Raw genomic sequence first — 16970 nt, 5'->3', positions numbered from 1 at the left:
ACACTCACAGGGAACACGCAATAAATGTACACTCAAGACGATTACAGTAACGCTGCATTGCTACGGTGGCCAAAAGATGGCAATCTTCCTGCTGGTAATTTGAATAACTATGTGAGAGGCTGGACCGTTCATACACAATGAAAAAAAACAACAGTTAAAGTGAAGCTATTAGAAAATCAAATTGCTGAGTGGATGAAAAATATATGACTTTGCGAATCTTAGATCTTTACCACGAGTTGGACAATAAATGTAAAGTTTGACACACATGATATCAATAAAATATCATGTTGATAATACATGTATGATAATATCGTGTAAATAATCCAGCGACTCTTAAATCACGTTTTTGTACAGTTATGGTTACAGACTCTCTCTCCACCTCTTACACTCGTATTTTGAGTTTCATTCATTTGCCAAAAAAAGAGACTAAACGCACAATAAACAAAGTTAAAGACGGCTTTGACTGAAAGCATTATCATTATTTTGTTCTTTAAATATTTTATAGATGGGATTATTTGGACTAGTATCGCAGTTGCGATGATTTGCAATATTAAAGGGAATGATATTTTTTACTTCATTATTCTCATTTTCACTGAAAAACATATCAAAATGATTTTTTTTTTTTTTTTTTTTTTCAGGGATCTGTACCAAACAAAGATTTTTTCTTAAGGCTGTAGAATAGGATGTGTATAGGCCAGGACATCTCTTCAGCCCAACACTATATAATTTAACACATATTGCACCTCCTGCGATTTGAAAATTATTGTGATTTCGATAACATTTTGATTAATTGTGCAGCCCTAATTATTGAGAATTATTTTGTCCGCGATAATCGTGTAGTGAAAATCTGATATCATGACGACCCTAGTTTACACAGTTGATATATTCCTATGAAAAGTGAAGTCAAACAAACACGTAGCAGTATTTCCTTTTTTCCTGGACTCCCAAGTTAGCACGCTGTCTTCACACTGCCTTCATTAGAGGAGATAAGATTGGAGAAAGAGTGGAATGGATGTATGTTATCGTTCTTACTACACTATTAAACATGTGCTTTGTATTCACCTACACAGTAGAGGTAAAAATTTAGGAAAATTCAGGTGTTTACTACAGTATCATTCTCCCATTGAAAACAGCATATGGTGACATACCATATGTCCCTGTAAGGATTGTGATGACCATTACATTAATAGTCAGTCCTCACCTTTATGACGTACTGTTGCAGATATATGCTGCCTATGGCCTCTGTTTAGTACTGTGATGAATGTATAAGTGTGCATGTCAAGAGTGGAACTATACAGCAAAAGATGTTCTCCTTATTTTCTCCCCCTTCATTTATGTTCCCCTCTCTTCTTCCCTTTTCTTTTTCTCTCAGGGCGGTAAAATCCCGGTGCGGTGGACGGCTCCGGAGGCAATCGCCTACAGGAAGTTTACGTCGGCTTCAGATGTCTGGAGTTACGGGATCGTCACCTGGGAGGTGATGGCATATGGAGAGAGGCCTTACTGGGACATGAGCAACCAAGATGTGAGTCACACTGCATGCTTGTGTGTGTGAGTGTGTGGGGTCGTGTGTGTGAGAGAGAAAAATAATCTTTCTGTTGTTTTCTTGTGTTCTTATTGATGTCTGGGACCTGTATAAGATTGCATACGTTTACCCATTTTTTATGTCACACACTGCCTTTCTGGAGGATGTGTGTGTGTGTGTGTGTGTGTGTGTGGGTTGGGGGTTGCTTGTTTGTTTCCTTTGCCGTCTCTCACAGCGGGGTGTCTGCATGTCTTGGAAAACACACGGAAAATGAGGACATCAATTTAAGTGTCACAGAAATGTTTGTTCCCTGGAACATCAGACCAAAAAGGCATCAGGAGTTTGTTTTCCAGATGATCTTTTCTTCTGGGAATTTTTCATTGTCAACTTTATTCCAATTACCTGCACAGTATGATCAATTTGCTGCAGCATTTTGATACCTTATTTTTTCTTTTTTGCTGGCATCAAAATGATAGGAAGTGGTTTGAGGTTTCATTTATCCTTACTGTGTGTTTTTTAGGCTGGAAATGATTGACATTTTAAAAAAGAAGTGCAGTTTTATGTATCATTCTTTATAATGAGTATTCAATTTTACAGTTTAAACCTAAAGGGGATCCCGTACAGTACATGAAAAAGGAGGTTCCAGAAGATCGGATTGCTGCCATTTTTATTTTTAGGTTTCTCTTCCGAGAAGAAATGTGATACCCAGATTATAGTTAGTTTTGGCACTAAAACCCACTTCAAAGCACCGAGGCTCTAAATCTCAATTCTTGCTTTCTGAAACTATATATCTAATGGCTGTGACACAGAGGAGCCGGGGAATTTTACAAGCCTCCAGTTTGTCTTGAATTTAAGCTATGACATAAATTTTGTTGCCGCGGATAATCGTACCAAACATTGCTGATTGGCCTCAGTTGTGTTGATCCCCTGGGAAATACTCTTAATAACGTTCTTTTAAGAAATATTTTCAGCTTTTTTTGTCTAATCTTTCACATTTTCAGACATTTCTCCATCTGGTTAGCTGTCCCATTGATGAGGAGTTAATTAGTCCTTCCTACTGTAACACAGACACACATTTTCAGCTAATAAAAATAAATAATTCCCCCGTTTTTGTCATCAGAGAACCGTTTCCCTGTCGAGCATCTACATCACCTTAACCATCTCTTTCTCCTTATTTCACACTTTTCCCCTCTGCCTCTTACCTCCCCCCCTGCTGTCTCTCCTCACCTCTTCCCCTTGCAGCCTCACCCCTCACTCCCCTACGGTCGCTCCTCAGCAATAGAAGCAGTCTCTGCAGCAGTAATGACAGAGAGCCACTATAATGACAGAGACAGTTTTATAATGGCACAGACAGTGTATAATGATGGGGAAAGTGTGTGTTACCACTGTAGCTAACGAGGGTCTGCTGGGGCATTAACTATGCATGAACCTCACACCCTAAACTCACACATGCTACACACACACAGCTGAACCACACACATGCAGGCAGACATGTATAAAAGCACACACACACACACACACACATAGGATTTCAAAGAACACCGAACGGTGAAATTGTCAGCGGAAGCCACCACAGGTGCTGTGTTCGACATGAATTAATCATGAAAGAGACCTGTGATGTTTTACTACACTCGCTGCTATTTTGATTGACAGCGGTGCTTAGAGAGAATTTATGCGGCACAAAGCCTGAGAAGTGTGTCGGGGTCAAGTAGAGTTCAGGCAGCGAGCAGACAAATCCCCGGTGCTGAATTTAGTCGAAGCACCGCATTCCCCTCAGCTTACTGTTAGGTAGGCTTACAAGTACACTGACATGGGCTAGTAACTTTAGATTCACGGGGAGTGCTGAAAAAATAAAAAAAAAGGTATTATTTCAAGGAGTCTTTATGGCACATCCGCTTTGTTAAAGGCAGAATCCAGCAGCAGCACCAAAACTCAAGACACAATGCAACAGATTTGATTTTGAAGCAAGGTTTGCACTCAAAAGCTCAAATCACAGACAGAACAGGTGGAGTTAGTACAACATTAACTAGGTCAACGACAAAAGCAAGGAGAAAGGCGGGAAATCAGGCAGGCAAAAGTCCAGAAACAGGCAGACGTCATAAAATAAGGCAAGAAAAAAGACTGGAACGCTTTGGCAGCAAGGCACAATAGAAAATCTGGCAGAGCACTGCTACAGGGTAAACTTGGGAGGATAATGAGCAGGTGATGGAGGATGGTTGGGAACACACTGGGGACAACTGAGGGAATGGCAGGGTAGTGACTAGCAGACAAAAAACATAAAAAAAAGATTCTGAATGTATTGACCTTAAACTAATTTACCTATAACTTCTGGCTAATCTGACTGTAATAATAACGTTCATTTAAAGGAATAGTTTAACACTTAACACTTTAACACAATCTTGCAGAGAGAGATCGAGGCCTACCTGCAAGCTGAATTACAAATCCTGCTTTAGTGTAGGCTTGACCCGCCCTACTCTGCCTCTGATCGGCTAGGTTTAGGCATGAGGAGTGAGATCGGTTAGGGTTAGGCACAGTAAGTAACGTCACACACACACAACATTTCGTCGGTGTGGAAGTTCTTCATTGTGAGTGAAGAAGACATAAAGCTGCAATTTATAACAACTGCAAGTCCAAAATTAGCCGTGGAGGAACAACCTTCAAACATCTGGAACAACTAACTTAATCAGACTGTTATTGTAATTCATTCCCATAGTGCTGCTCAGAGTTATCACAGTGACCGACAGCACGGAGTTTATGGAGCTTATGGTGCGTTCAAGCTCTACTCAGTAAAAATGACTAATGGGGCGATGTTAAAATATATGTTCAGATGTAATCTTGTAAAATGCAGATTTTTGCGAGAAACTTGAATACATCCAGTTTTTCGAAGGAGATGTTTTCACAGCAATGTAAAATAGATAATAGAGAGGGAATTATGACCTGTTTAACTTCCCAACACTAGCTCCAAGCAGCTTATAATATATAATTAGAACTACTAATGCCAAGATTTGTTTTTATCAAAGCAAATATTTAAATAGAACTACAGTCCTATATTTTCTAATCATTTGAATTTTGTGTTTTTAATGCAAGTAACCACTATAGATGACAATAACAATGTAAACAATTAGACAATTAGAATTTTTGATGGTTGAAATGTAGCACAACATGGAAGTCGAAGCAGCGCTCTGTTCATTTAAATGTGAAATTGCAATTAAAAAATAGTATGTGCCTAAAATCTATGAATAATCGTGATGAATGAGTGTGATCTCAATATTGATCAAAATAATCGGGATTATCATTTTGGCCATAATCGTGCAGCCCTAAGTGTAAAAACGACAAACGTGGTTTTGCGAGGGTTTGTGTGACTATTTCTTGGCCGGGTGCAGTGATTTCCTGGAGTCCACTGTTGTGTGGCAACCTCATGTGCAGACCAGTCTTTAAGTTGAACTAAACTAACCAGCGGCTGTTTGTAGCTTCATAATTACTGTACAAAGAGAGTGGCATCGATTTACTCGTCTTGCTCTTACTAAGAAAGCAAATAAGCTGATTTCCTAAACATTTCCTTTGAATATATGGATGGTTTAAGGTTTTTTTTCATATTACTCAGTATTGTTACATTCAAACAATACTGATGCTGACACTCTGTCAGCTTCCACACGGTTGTCATTACAAAAGGTTGTAGCCCATCTGATTCCTGATGCCATAAAGGGTTTGTTTACATGAAAAATACTCATCGGGCCTCTGAAGAATAGAGTGTATAGGGCGAGAAGAAAGATGAAAGATAGATATTAAATCTTTCCAAGCAGAAAATGTTTTTAATTCAGGCCATCAGGTTGCACAACAATGTGAGTTTTTAACATTACAACTATCGTAATTAGAGTTTGGGAGATATTTAAACAGTTATTCTCACTTTCCTGGCTCAGGGGGCGTGAATGATTTGAGATAATGATCACAGAACTTTTTTCTTTCTTTGATTACATTTTGTAGGTGGCAAGGCAGCTAGTTACTCTTTGAGTCAAAGGAGTTTTTGGATTGTGTGATGTTCGGGATAATTACATTCTGCACTTCTGCAAGTTATGCCGGCGTATTTAGCCCAACCTCTCTGCAGTACAAAAATTCTTGCCTAAAAGTTTTCAGAGAAAAGCCTCGACAGATCCTTATCATTCTCAATACCTGCACTGGCATAATGAAATCAAAAGCTCCTCTGTGTAAAACTACCTGCCTCGACATCAGAGACTGCAGCAGGCGTCACCGCTGCTTAGCGATGAATATCTGGATGATATACTGTGCGACTGCACGCTGTGTGAGGATGGAGTTCTCAAATGGAAATTGAATCTTCTTAACTAATCCAAGTTTTCATTTTTTCTGAAGTTTTAATTAAAGCTGAACGAGGCAAGATTCTTCTGTTAAAACACACCTTTCAAACTCACAAAGGAGCTGTCACAGAGAAGACTGAACTGTTCTCTGCCAACAGGAAGTCACAAATCAAAACTTGAGAGTAAAATATAAAGTGTCCCTTAAACAGCAGCGAGAGAGCAACTTCTGCATCTTTTTTTTTGCCTCTTTCATCCCTTTGATATCCTGAGTATCACAGACCAGCACCATGCTGGGGGCAATTTACTGATGTCTGATCACAAAAATAAATTTCTTTCAAAATATTTTCTCCTCTCTGTCATTTATATCTCTCATTTCCTCTACTGGAAAAGTCGGCATGTTTTAAAACACAGAAGAATAGTCCTCAACCTGTGTCTCATACATGTCAAATATATCCGTGAATATATTTTTCATCCAATTAAATGTGAGTTTAGAGCCACTTAACATTTCCATTACATTAGACAACACTTGACCTCATTAATTTGTGGGTCGTAATAGCTAGTTGAACATTATCATGGGTCACAGACGAGTGTTTGGATATCAGCACGCAAAAAAAAAAGATGTAGATGCAGTCTACAATTGTTTCAAACTGCAGTAGTTCCCCAGAGACTCTGTGCTCACTAAATCGCTTCCCAGCAATCAAATCCTTGAATGATTTGATCAAATCCCTCTTAAAATTATACCCTGCCCACATATCCCATCAACCCTGGAACTATATAATAATGTAATATAATATAATACAATAAGAAGGAGTAAGATGCTTTAACTGCCATTTCACTGTATTTTATATTATAACATAAAGCAGTGTTGATATTTCTGGCTGGGCAGCGGAACAAGCTACAACACAACACTGACATATTATAACCTCACAAAGATGATATAATGAATGCATCAGCAGTTGCTAACAGTAAAGTTGCTATTTACACATCTAGCAGATACAAAGCGACATTAGCATTTATTTGGACATGTGTATCTGGCGACCTGTAAATCCAGTAATTACTCAATTTTTAGCTCTATTTTGGTCTCCTGAGGGAAACGTCTGGCCTTTTAGCTTCTAAATGCTCCGCTATGTTCAGCAGCTAGTTGCTAACTTTGTCTGTCTGCTGTTTGATGCCTCTGGGTCTGAAAAGTGAAGCCAATGCGGAAGTGCCTTAAACCTGCATTCTCTCTAATAACCAGCAGGGGGCGACTCCTCTGGTTGCAAAAAAGAAGTCTGATTGTATAGAAGTCTATGAGAAAATGAGCCTACTTCTCACTTGATTTATTACCTCAGTAAACATTGTAAACATGAGTTTATGGTCTCAATTGTTAGTTTCAAGTCTTCTTCAATACAGCATGATGTTCATTTAGTCGATTATGGTCCCATTTAGAGTCAAATAGACCATAAAACAGGGTATGCTTTAGGGCATGGATACCTTACGATTGACAGGTCGCTACCATGGCGTTGTCCGGTCTGGGAGTTGTGTTTTCATTTTGCAACTTTAACCCTTTCACAGTGTGTTTTCAGTTCAAGAACGTTAATTATAACATTTTGGTCACCTTAAAATGTCTTTCGTTCGTGTTCTTGTGAGACTGAACCAAAACAGTAAAGTTATGGGCCGTAAAACCAATGAGCTGAGAGTCATATATTAATTCTCTGTGGGTTTGTCTCTTGCCTATTCTCCCTCCTCCCCGCTCTCACTGTGTCCCAGGTGATAAATGCCATCGAGCAGGACTTCAGGCTGCCAGCTCCCATGGACTGTCCGGTGGTGCTGCACCAGCTGATGCTGGACTGCTGGCAGAAAGACAGGAACGCACGGCCAAAGTTCCCCGATATTGTCAGCATGTTGGACAAAATGATACGCAACCCTGCATCTCTCAAAGCCGGCACCAACAACGTCCCCCCTGGGTGAGGAGAGATACGAACTCATTTACATACACAAACACACTCATCCTGTCTCAGTGAAACACTATTTTTGTCTCTCCTATTGTATCCGCTGTCTGCAGTCCTCCCCATCATCCCTTGTTAGACCGCGGAGCTCCAGATCTGAGCAGGGTGAGCTCTGTGGAAGACTGGCTGGCTGCGTTGAAGATGACCCAGTATCGAGACTCCTTCCTGGGCTCGGGCTTCACTTCCTTGCCGCTCGTCACACAAATCACGGCCGAGTGAGTCTACCCGTTTAACTGCCTCTCTGTTTTTATGTGTCTGTCTCTTCCTGCCTACGTCTCACACTGCTCACCTGCCAAGTCGGTGTCTTGTTAGTTGGACAACTGGCAGGGCGGCTGGTTGGCTGTCTGCTGGTCCATGTGTACGCCAGTCAGTCTCTCTGAACAATCTCCCAGACTTTACTTACTTCTATCCTTTGTTCTTCTTTTCATCATTATATAAAATACAATTACAGAACATCAATGTAACTCTGTCAGATAAACTGTAATTGCTGTAAACAATTTGAAAATGAAACTAATGACAAGCCTCTTTCCTCCAAGCGATATTAGTGATGCTGTTGTTTCTTTAAAGATTTCATGTCGCTATTTCATGTACCTGGCGTACCTGGTGTTTCTGCTTGTGGTTTGTTCTCTCTTTGAATCTAGTGAATGTGTTGGAAGCGAGTTTTTTAATCAGCATTTCACTCCTTTCACCATCTGCCATTGTGAGAAATTCTGGGGGTTTTAGCTTCATTTACTAAGTATAATGCAGTGTGAGGATGCATTGTGTCGTTAGCTATTTAAAGAATGGGTCGATTGTTGCTTTTCCTGCCTAAACAAGCCTGTAAACGAGGCTTCTCTCTGAGATGTGGCCACTTCTCCTGCCATTATCTTTGACCGAGGCACAAACCCCAGACCTGGAGCTGTTCCCTGTCTGCTACACTGTGGGTCAAACATAGAGGATGAGTTTCCCCACAGGGATTAATTAAGTATACTTTAACATAGCACCAGTGTGGAGACGGCAGATAAAGCCACACAGAATTGACTCTGTGCCACTGAACTGTATTTAAAACACTTTTAATGGATGAGGAACAGCTACTCAGGGATGAAATAGGCGTTAAATCTTTCTGACCAATTTTTCCTTGTAATTAAACTAAACTAAACTTAGTAACACAAACTAATGTTGTGTTGTGTGAGTTAAATTATAATTTAAAATTCAGGCCTGTGTAGAATCCTATGAAGAGTCATCTGCCCATATAGCCCATATAAAGTGATGTATATGATGTTATATAGGCTAAATAGGTATGTTGCTCTGCGCGTCGCTCGTTTTACTACTTGCTTCGGCCGTCCGTGAACTATCATTACAAATGTATTTGTATGAGGTCAATGACAAACGTAATCTACGACAAAATACGTTTCCTTCCAAACATAATTGAGAATGCAGTTTAGTTGTATGGGAAGGTCATTTTTAGGAGATAGGGCTGACAAATACCACCTTTAAAAGTGGCTGAAGATGATGCAACCTCACATCTGTGCCTCTCTCCGTGTTTTTCCAGAGATCTTCAGAGGATTGGCGTGTCTCTTGCCGGACACCAGAAGAAAATCCTGACCAGTGTTCAGTCGATGACGCACAGCGTCGATGACCAGTCTCCTACTGAATCTGTGTAACCACACAGGGGAGTGACACAGTACGAGATATTTGACATGTGTACAGTCTGAACGAGCAGGCTGTCATCTTTACACTTCTTGTTTTACCCACATACACTTCAGTCTTGGAACTCTAAACCACTTTACGTGTTTTTAAACAATCACTTTGGCCATTTGTGTGTCTGCGTGGCCTCAGCAGGTCCATCCTTCAGTCATTGGACGGACTTCTCTCAAACCATTTAGCAAATTGATTTAAACTAAATGCCTCTTGGAGGGAATTCAATGCAGAGTTAGTGCAAGAGGAAAAACAAGGCAGACATGATTTGTGACTGCAAAAACAAAAAACAAACTAGTGTCTGGACTTTTCTGTCGGGGACAATCACAAACCCCCCATTCCCTCTCCCACCAAAATCTCCCTGCAAGATTACTCACATCATTGAAATCCACAGACCAGTTTTTACCAGCTTGACTGTTTGAGTCAAGGGCGACATGGCCTGGTTTTTATGTAAGGATATATCACACAAACGCTACTGTGAAGAGGAAACTGACATTTATATGAAGGGACACAAGCTGGACTAAAAGGCTGACAAGAGGTCTTTTAAAACAGTGTTTCTGGAGACCCATCGTAGGCTTCGTTATCTCCAGTATGTCTTGTTGAGACTACTTCAGTGTGTTGGTGAAAATTGCTACCATTTGAATCCAGACAAGAGCCAACAGTTAAATGGGACTTTGTGAATCCATCTTCATATTGAAGAGTCTGTACATATTATGATATGGGATGTTTATTTCCTGTTTGCTTTCACTTTTTGCCAACAGTATTGAACAATTAATTGCCACTGGAGTATTTTGTGAGCTCTATGATTATCTTCCTCCGCCTGATTCGTCACTGGAACAAACTTTTGTTGTGGACTGCAGACAAAACAAATTGGAAAAATAGGTTCTATTTTTTGTGCTTTCCATGCAGCAAAAGGAAAAGATAAACTCCTCCACGCAGTAAGCTATCAAAGCCTGGCCTACTTAAAATACTTAATTCAGAGGTTACTCATAATGGATGATGTTTTACAATCAGCACATACACCCCATGAGTAAAGGCAATTACAGACCGGGAAACAGAAAGAAAATCAGATAAAGACATATTAAACCATAGCAGTGTAATAAGTCTAGGAAGCAACTGCAGACTTCAAAGTAAAGAAGAAGAGCAGACTGCAGATATTGAGTCATTACCAGCTGCTGAGACGCACCTGTTGTGAACACACAGCAGTGGCCAGAGAAAAGGTATTCTCATCCAATGTTCTTGTGATTTGGCTGCAAATCCTAAAGCCGACTGCCAGTCAGGCATTAATACAACGCATGGACACACCAGAAATCCAATGCTCATGTACTGTCCACGCATGAAACAAATCTCATTTCAGTCAAAACGGTATGGCCGCCGTCCAGATGGTAATCGCTCTACAGCAGGCAGCCAGGCAGGCGGGGGCCTTTGTATCAATTCATTTTTTCATTCATTGGCTGCCTGATATGTCACTGTTGTCAGAGTCTGTTTTGACAGCCGCATTTCCTCCCGATTGACATCAGTGATTAATACTGTCGCGTCAGTTTGCAGATGAAACGACATGAAGTGACTTATCCACGTTCACATCAGCGGACAGCAACCTTTTCCATGGCGGGTGTTACGCAACACTAATTTACAAGCGGCAAAGACTGATTTCTCAGACAAGTCAGAGGAAAGATAGTGAAATACAAAATGCTGGGGGGGGTCAAGAAGGAAATCGCTGGCGTATCTATCATGTTTTGGTGCCAAAATGTGATGTTTGACTCACTAGTCTTCACAAAATATATTAGTATCAAGAAGGCCTGATCTCACTCTGGGGCACACTGGTGGAGAAGCACTGGGAGATCTCTTTTATCTCAGCACTGAGCAGATTACCAGCTGCGAAACAACAGCAGGCTCGCTCCGCCTTTAGCCCAAACCTCTGGTCATGCGTGTGCCCCCACATCCCGAGGATTACCAGTCTGCAGCCCTGATTGGATGTCGTGATTTTTATTTGTCATCCCCTCGGAGCCGTGTGCTCACAATGACAGAAGTGACAGTATTTAGTTGTTTGTTTTCAACACGTTTTTTTACTGCTGACACGTCCTACAGGACGACGTGTTTGTGTTTGTCTCACACCAATGCTCTCCAGCGCCGGGACGGCCCAAACTCTTTTATTTATGTGACATTGAGAGGTCCGCGACTATTTTAAACATTTCAGTTTCCACTTTTCTGGCAAAACTCTGCTCTGCCAGCATGACCGGAATTGAATTTGTTGCCCAGAAACGATAGCATATTGAACATTTTATCAGGAGGTATTGAGATCAACTGTCAGTGGTTCGGAGGCGTAATTCATTGTAAATAGATGCCGGTGGGAAAACAGTTTCGGCGCTGGCTCGGGGAGAGAGATGAGTGTGCCTAAAAGCTCATATTGAACGCCATCTAAACAATATCACCCAGAAGAAATAAAAGCTATCAACACAGGCAGGCTTCTTAATACATTACGTAACATGTAGCTAAGTGTGATGTGTCTATCCTTTGCTTCATTTTTTTCTTCTATTTAACAAGGTTAGATGTGAGCTTTCAGAGGCATTTCACATGTCCCTGTGTCAGTGTTCGTGAAAAGACAATGGAGGCGTAAATGATCTACAGCACGTCTTGTATTTATACACCGACGTGTTGGTTTGAGCACAAAGAGAGGATAACTCAGGAACACAACAGTTTCGTCCACATTGCTGCATAGAACGGGATCGTTTATTGTTAAATCATGCACTATATGAAAAGATTAATACAAGATGAAGTGCTTTAAGAGTTCTTGGAGAAAACTGTGTTTGATGTTCGTTTGCGTATTAAAAGTTAAATCCACCCTAAATCCAGCCCCTAAAAGTGAGGAACATGTTACTAAATCCTTTGAGAGCTTTCTATTTGTGTATGTGAACTAGACTCGTATACAAGAAAACAGAGAGATACACTTTCAGGCAATGAACAGTAGCCAGAGTTAATACACTTTATGATTATATCAATGCTGAATGTCGGGCGCATTTTTGTACTTCAAGGCTAAATAAAAATTTTTAATCTTTTTTTATTGAAAGTGGGACGTTTTGACATCATGCTTTTAAAATGTTTCTCTTTTTTTGTGAAGGGTCTTATGTTAGAAAAACAAAATCACCAAACTTCCAATGAAAGTCCATCCTTGAAATTGTTGCCATTCTTTATTATTTTTTTCTATTTTACAGCATATTTTGCGCTAATACACTGTAGACTTTTTAAAGATTCAATATTTCCCTAAGACACTAGATGTGTCCCAATGCCATACTACAGTACATGCTTCAATCTTAGCAGGTTTTAAGTATAGATGGAGTAGTGTTTTCACGCTGGAAATGTGACAAGCATACTCAAAATATCTTGATTTTTGAGCTGTTATTGGACACTTGACATTTGAAAGTTGCAGTTTTACTGACATGCGTCGGTGCATGTATTCAGTGTTACTCACCAAAACTCTTTGTTTGTATCCTCGAGGTCTAAAAAAGCACGTTGAATGTATTTTCTTTCCTTATAGACCTTTTCATTGCCAGTCTGTTGCTAGGGCAACAGCTTTGGTCCAAGTTTACTTCCTGTCTGCATTAACAAGCATCTCAACAGGAAGTACATTTAAAATGTTTATGTTGTCAAGTTTGAAACGGTCTACAGAACACATTATATTAGTTTTAACATTTTAAATCTGCCTTTTTTTTTACTTCTAGGTTGTCTTGCTTACTGTCTTCTTCTTCTTCTCTGCCTTTCACTAGCGCAATGCAGCATTTCTTGGCACATTATCACCACCTGTGTTTAAAATGTACAGTAGTAATGTGAAACTTATTGGCAGGAATGTGAATCATGTCACCCATGTGCCTGTGCATGTGAAGAAAAAACGGACACCACCACTCAGAAAGTCCAGATGAGATTCAAGGCACTTTTGATTGCACTTCGTCATGACATTGTTGGCCAGACCTTGGTTTTCTGGGCGAACTGCAAATCAGGATCGGCCCTCCTCCAGTCCACAAGGAGGTGGTAACGAAGCTGAAGCTGTATGGTAAAACTTTAGTTTCAGTTTAGTTACAACCATAACAGTTTAGCTGGTGTTAGCTAAGCTAACTTCATCTCCAAAATTGGTTTGAACAATCGGATTTCAGTCCGAATGCTTCTTGGACGCATTTACACTTATCTTTCTTGAGATCAGATAGCTATCCGATCCTAACGTTGAGTGTAACTGGGGTCGTTGTCTAATGGAAAAATTAATGGTTTTACTTGCAGAACCAGGAGCACCGAAATATCTTCTCACATCTCTACAGTATATAGTATTGGTTTGGGACACAGCTACTGTACTAAAGATGAAAGATTCACCCATGAATATCCTTTAAGGTTTCTCTATTTATAATACGTGTTGTTTATTAGGACGTCATTTTGTTATGAAGTGTTGCATGATACTTTAGTGTTGTGTGGAAACCCGCTGCTCTGAAAAAGGTTGGCGTATACATCTGCATTTTTGCAGCCGCAATGCATTCTGGTCTCCTGGGGTTTCTGTCAATGGGGACGACTATGATGAATTTCTCATTGTTGAACGGCGATACAAATGGCAGCTGCAGACAAAAGCCCTCGCTCTCTGATTCTGAGGGACTGACACCGAAACCTGGCATTTACTGCAGATGTTTTAGATAGAGAACTCCATTCAGACTCCACTCTAACTGTGCTTGAAATACGTCAACATGATGTTGCATTATGTTTGGCCAATTAACCACTGAAATGGAAAAGTATACACAATAAAATAGGCCCAGAAATACAAGGTGTGTCACCTGAAGGACCTCTTAAGAGCTTTAGGGTGGATTTATCTTTTAATTGCAGTTCTTTTTCTGGAGGCTGGACCGACTCGGCTGCTTCTCTCCTCTCCTGTTGCTCTGGTGTAATAGATACTGTAGGAGAGGCTGGAGATGAGAGGGAAAAAAGTGAAAGGGAATAGGTAATAGAAGGGGCAAGAGGAGAAGGGAAGTAGAAGAGAGGAAAAGGAGGCGCGAGAGGCAGAGCTCGACACTCGTGTTTGAATAAAAATGAGGCTGGGTGTGGAGAGATTACTCTTTCTCTTTTTGTCTCCCTCTCTCTCCCTGCTCTACCCGGCTGTCCTCTTTCTTCTCCTAATGCCCACAACCTCTCTGCACAACTCACTCTGCTGCTTCCAGTCTGCTTCTCCACCGACTAACAGTGTGAAGGCAAGCAAGTTCAGTTTTACTCTTAGGTGCACTATTTAACTTATATCTTTTAATGATGTATTGGCAAGTATCAGCTGTGGGTTTTCATGAGAGCATTCATCCCAAAACTGTGAAGGTAAAGGTCTTCTCTACCCAAAAATGAAGGGTTTGTCATCTCATTTTAGCCTCCATGTGTTCAGTCATGCACGGTGTTTCATCAAACTAACCTGAACTAAAGCAGCCTGGCTGTAAACACTCCGTGGACATGCAGAAAAAGTTTTTTTTCCTCCTTTTTAATTATTTAATTTTAATTTATTTTATTTCCTATATTGCTTGCCATACTTTTCAGTATGTATGTATTGTATATTGGTTTCTCTTGAAAAAAGAAAAACAGCTCAGTAATCAGCTGTAGTCTGCCTTTCTCTGTTTACCTACAATACTGTTATAGGTGTTACTGCTCATATAGTCAGAGCATCCCACTGTAATGTATTATAATGCTGTAATATAATGTGAGTATGCCTGTGCATCTTTGTATGTGTGTGTGCGCGTGTGTGTGCGTGTGTGTAATATAATGTGTGTGTGCTGTTCAGTGTGCAGTTCAATGTTTGTACAACGTGCGTGTGTGTGTGAGTTTGTAGCTGTTAACTTTCTGAGTCTTACATTTACAATGCACTGTTTGTCAATAAAGAAGACAAATCAATCAAACTGATCAGCTTTGGTAATCAATTAACAAGCTCAAGATGAAGGACAGAGAAGAGGAAATTGAAGGGTACGCCTATATATTTTGAAGGTAACAAAAACAGCCCCTATAATGCTCACTAATAACTAACTGACTGCACTCTTTGTGGGTTGTGATAGCCTATAAATCTAACATTTTAACATTTTCTTAGGTTATTTGCAGAAACAAAGTTTTGTATGATGTGTTTTATATTGTGCATGTAATGGTTTTTAAAGGTCCCATATTGTAAAAAGTGAGATTTTCAGGTCTTTTACATTACAAAGCAGGTTTAAGTGCTTTATAAATACTGTTAAACTATCAAAACGCTCAATATACGGAGAAATACACACAGCCCGTATTCAGAAATTGTGCGTTTGAAACAAGCCGTTAGGATTTCTGTCCATTTGTGATGTCACAAATATACAATATATAGACCATTACTCAGTTTTAAACGTAAATATTCTAAATGTGTCCCAGTTTATTTCCTGTTGCAGTGTATGTAAATAACATCAGCTGACAGGAACTAAACATGGACCCAAACTGTTGCTTAGCAATGCAATTCCGTTGCATTCCATTGAAATGCACTAAAATGGAGCGTTTCAGACAGCGGGTGAATACAGGTATTTTCAGGCAGACAGTATGAGGAAAATAAAAGTTTTTTTTTACATTACAGCATGTAAACATGTTCTAGTAGAAACACTAAATACAAGTATGAACTTGAAAATGAGCACGATATGGGACCTTTAAAGTTTTACGGGTTTCTGGCAAAGTTGTGACTTGGGCTGTTTTTTATTGAATTGGGCAGCTTTTAAGATGTGATTAGGTTGGAAACTGGCAATCTGATCTGGCAACACTGTTGCATTCACAACTGGTAGAGAGATGATAAGTGCTGCTATGAGCTGAGCTGACATAAGATGTGTGTATATATTAAAGCTACTGGAGAATTAGGTCCATAACCATGGTGGATGCTGAGTTTACCAATGGGTAATGGGACTTATGAGGCTTGCGGATAGTAAATACTTGTGTGTGTGATCATTTTAAACTGTTTCATTAAGATGTAGTGTGGTGAAATGTATATGCCAATCACAATTAGCACACCCAGCTTGTTAATAGACTTTTAGATGAGAAAAACTGACTTAAAGAAACGTGTGTGTGCTCACTAAAGGATAGGACCAGAAGACCTTCCTTGGATTTTTTCTGGAGAAGAGAAGATCCTGTTTTCGGCTACCACCACTTTGTCCAGCTGACTGCGTGAGTAATAAAACTGTTGCATGTGCTTTATTTGTTCTGCTTGTTTTGCAAGTGAAATTGTCACGGAGTTTAAGATAGAGCTGCAACGATTAATCGACTAGTTGTAAACTATTAAATTAATCAGAAACTATTTTGATAATCGGTTTGAGTATTTTTTAAGAAAAAAATTCAAAACTTCTCTGATTCCAGCTTCTTAAATGTGAATATTTTCTGGTTTCTTTACTCCTCTATGACAGTAAACTGAATATCTTTGAGTTGTGCACAAAACAGGACATTAGAGGACGTCATCTTGGGATTTGGGAA

At 39.9% G+C, this 16970-nt stretch overlaps 1 protein-coding gene across 1 annotated transcript in view; it reads left to right on the top strand.

The window, feature by feature from the left end:
• The window catches only part of LOC141767558 (ephrin type-B receptor 1-B-like), a 98846-nt gene extending 83331 nt beyond the window's left edge, over positions 1-15515 (top strand). Inside the window, exons 17-20 of the mRNA XM_074634992.1 lie at positions 1373-1522; positions 7585-7781; positions 7880-8038; positions 9355-15515. Of these exons, the coding sequence (XP_074491093.1) occupies positions 1373-1522; positions 7585-7781; positions 7880-8038; positions 9355-9466 (618 nt within the window). The 3' untranslated portion in view covers positions 9467-15515. The remainder of the gene's footprint in view (positions 1-1372; positions 1523-7584; positions 7782-7879; positions 8039-9354) is intronic.
• Positions 15516-16970: the final 1455 nt, after the last annotated feature.

Source organism: Sebastes fasciatus, chromosome 5 (genome assembly GCF_043250625.1).
Source record: "Sebastes fasciatus isolate fSebFas1 chromosome 5, fSebFas1.pri, whole genome shotgun sequence".
Classification (NCBI taxonomy): Eukaryota; Metazoa; Chordata; class Actinopteri; order Perciformes; family Sebastidae; genus Sebastes; species Sebastes fasciatus.
This window is presented reverse-complemented; position numbering and strand designations above follow the sequence as displayed.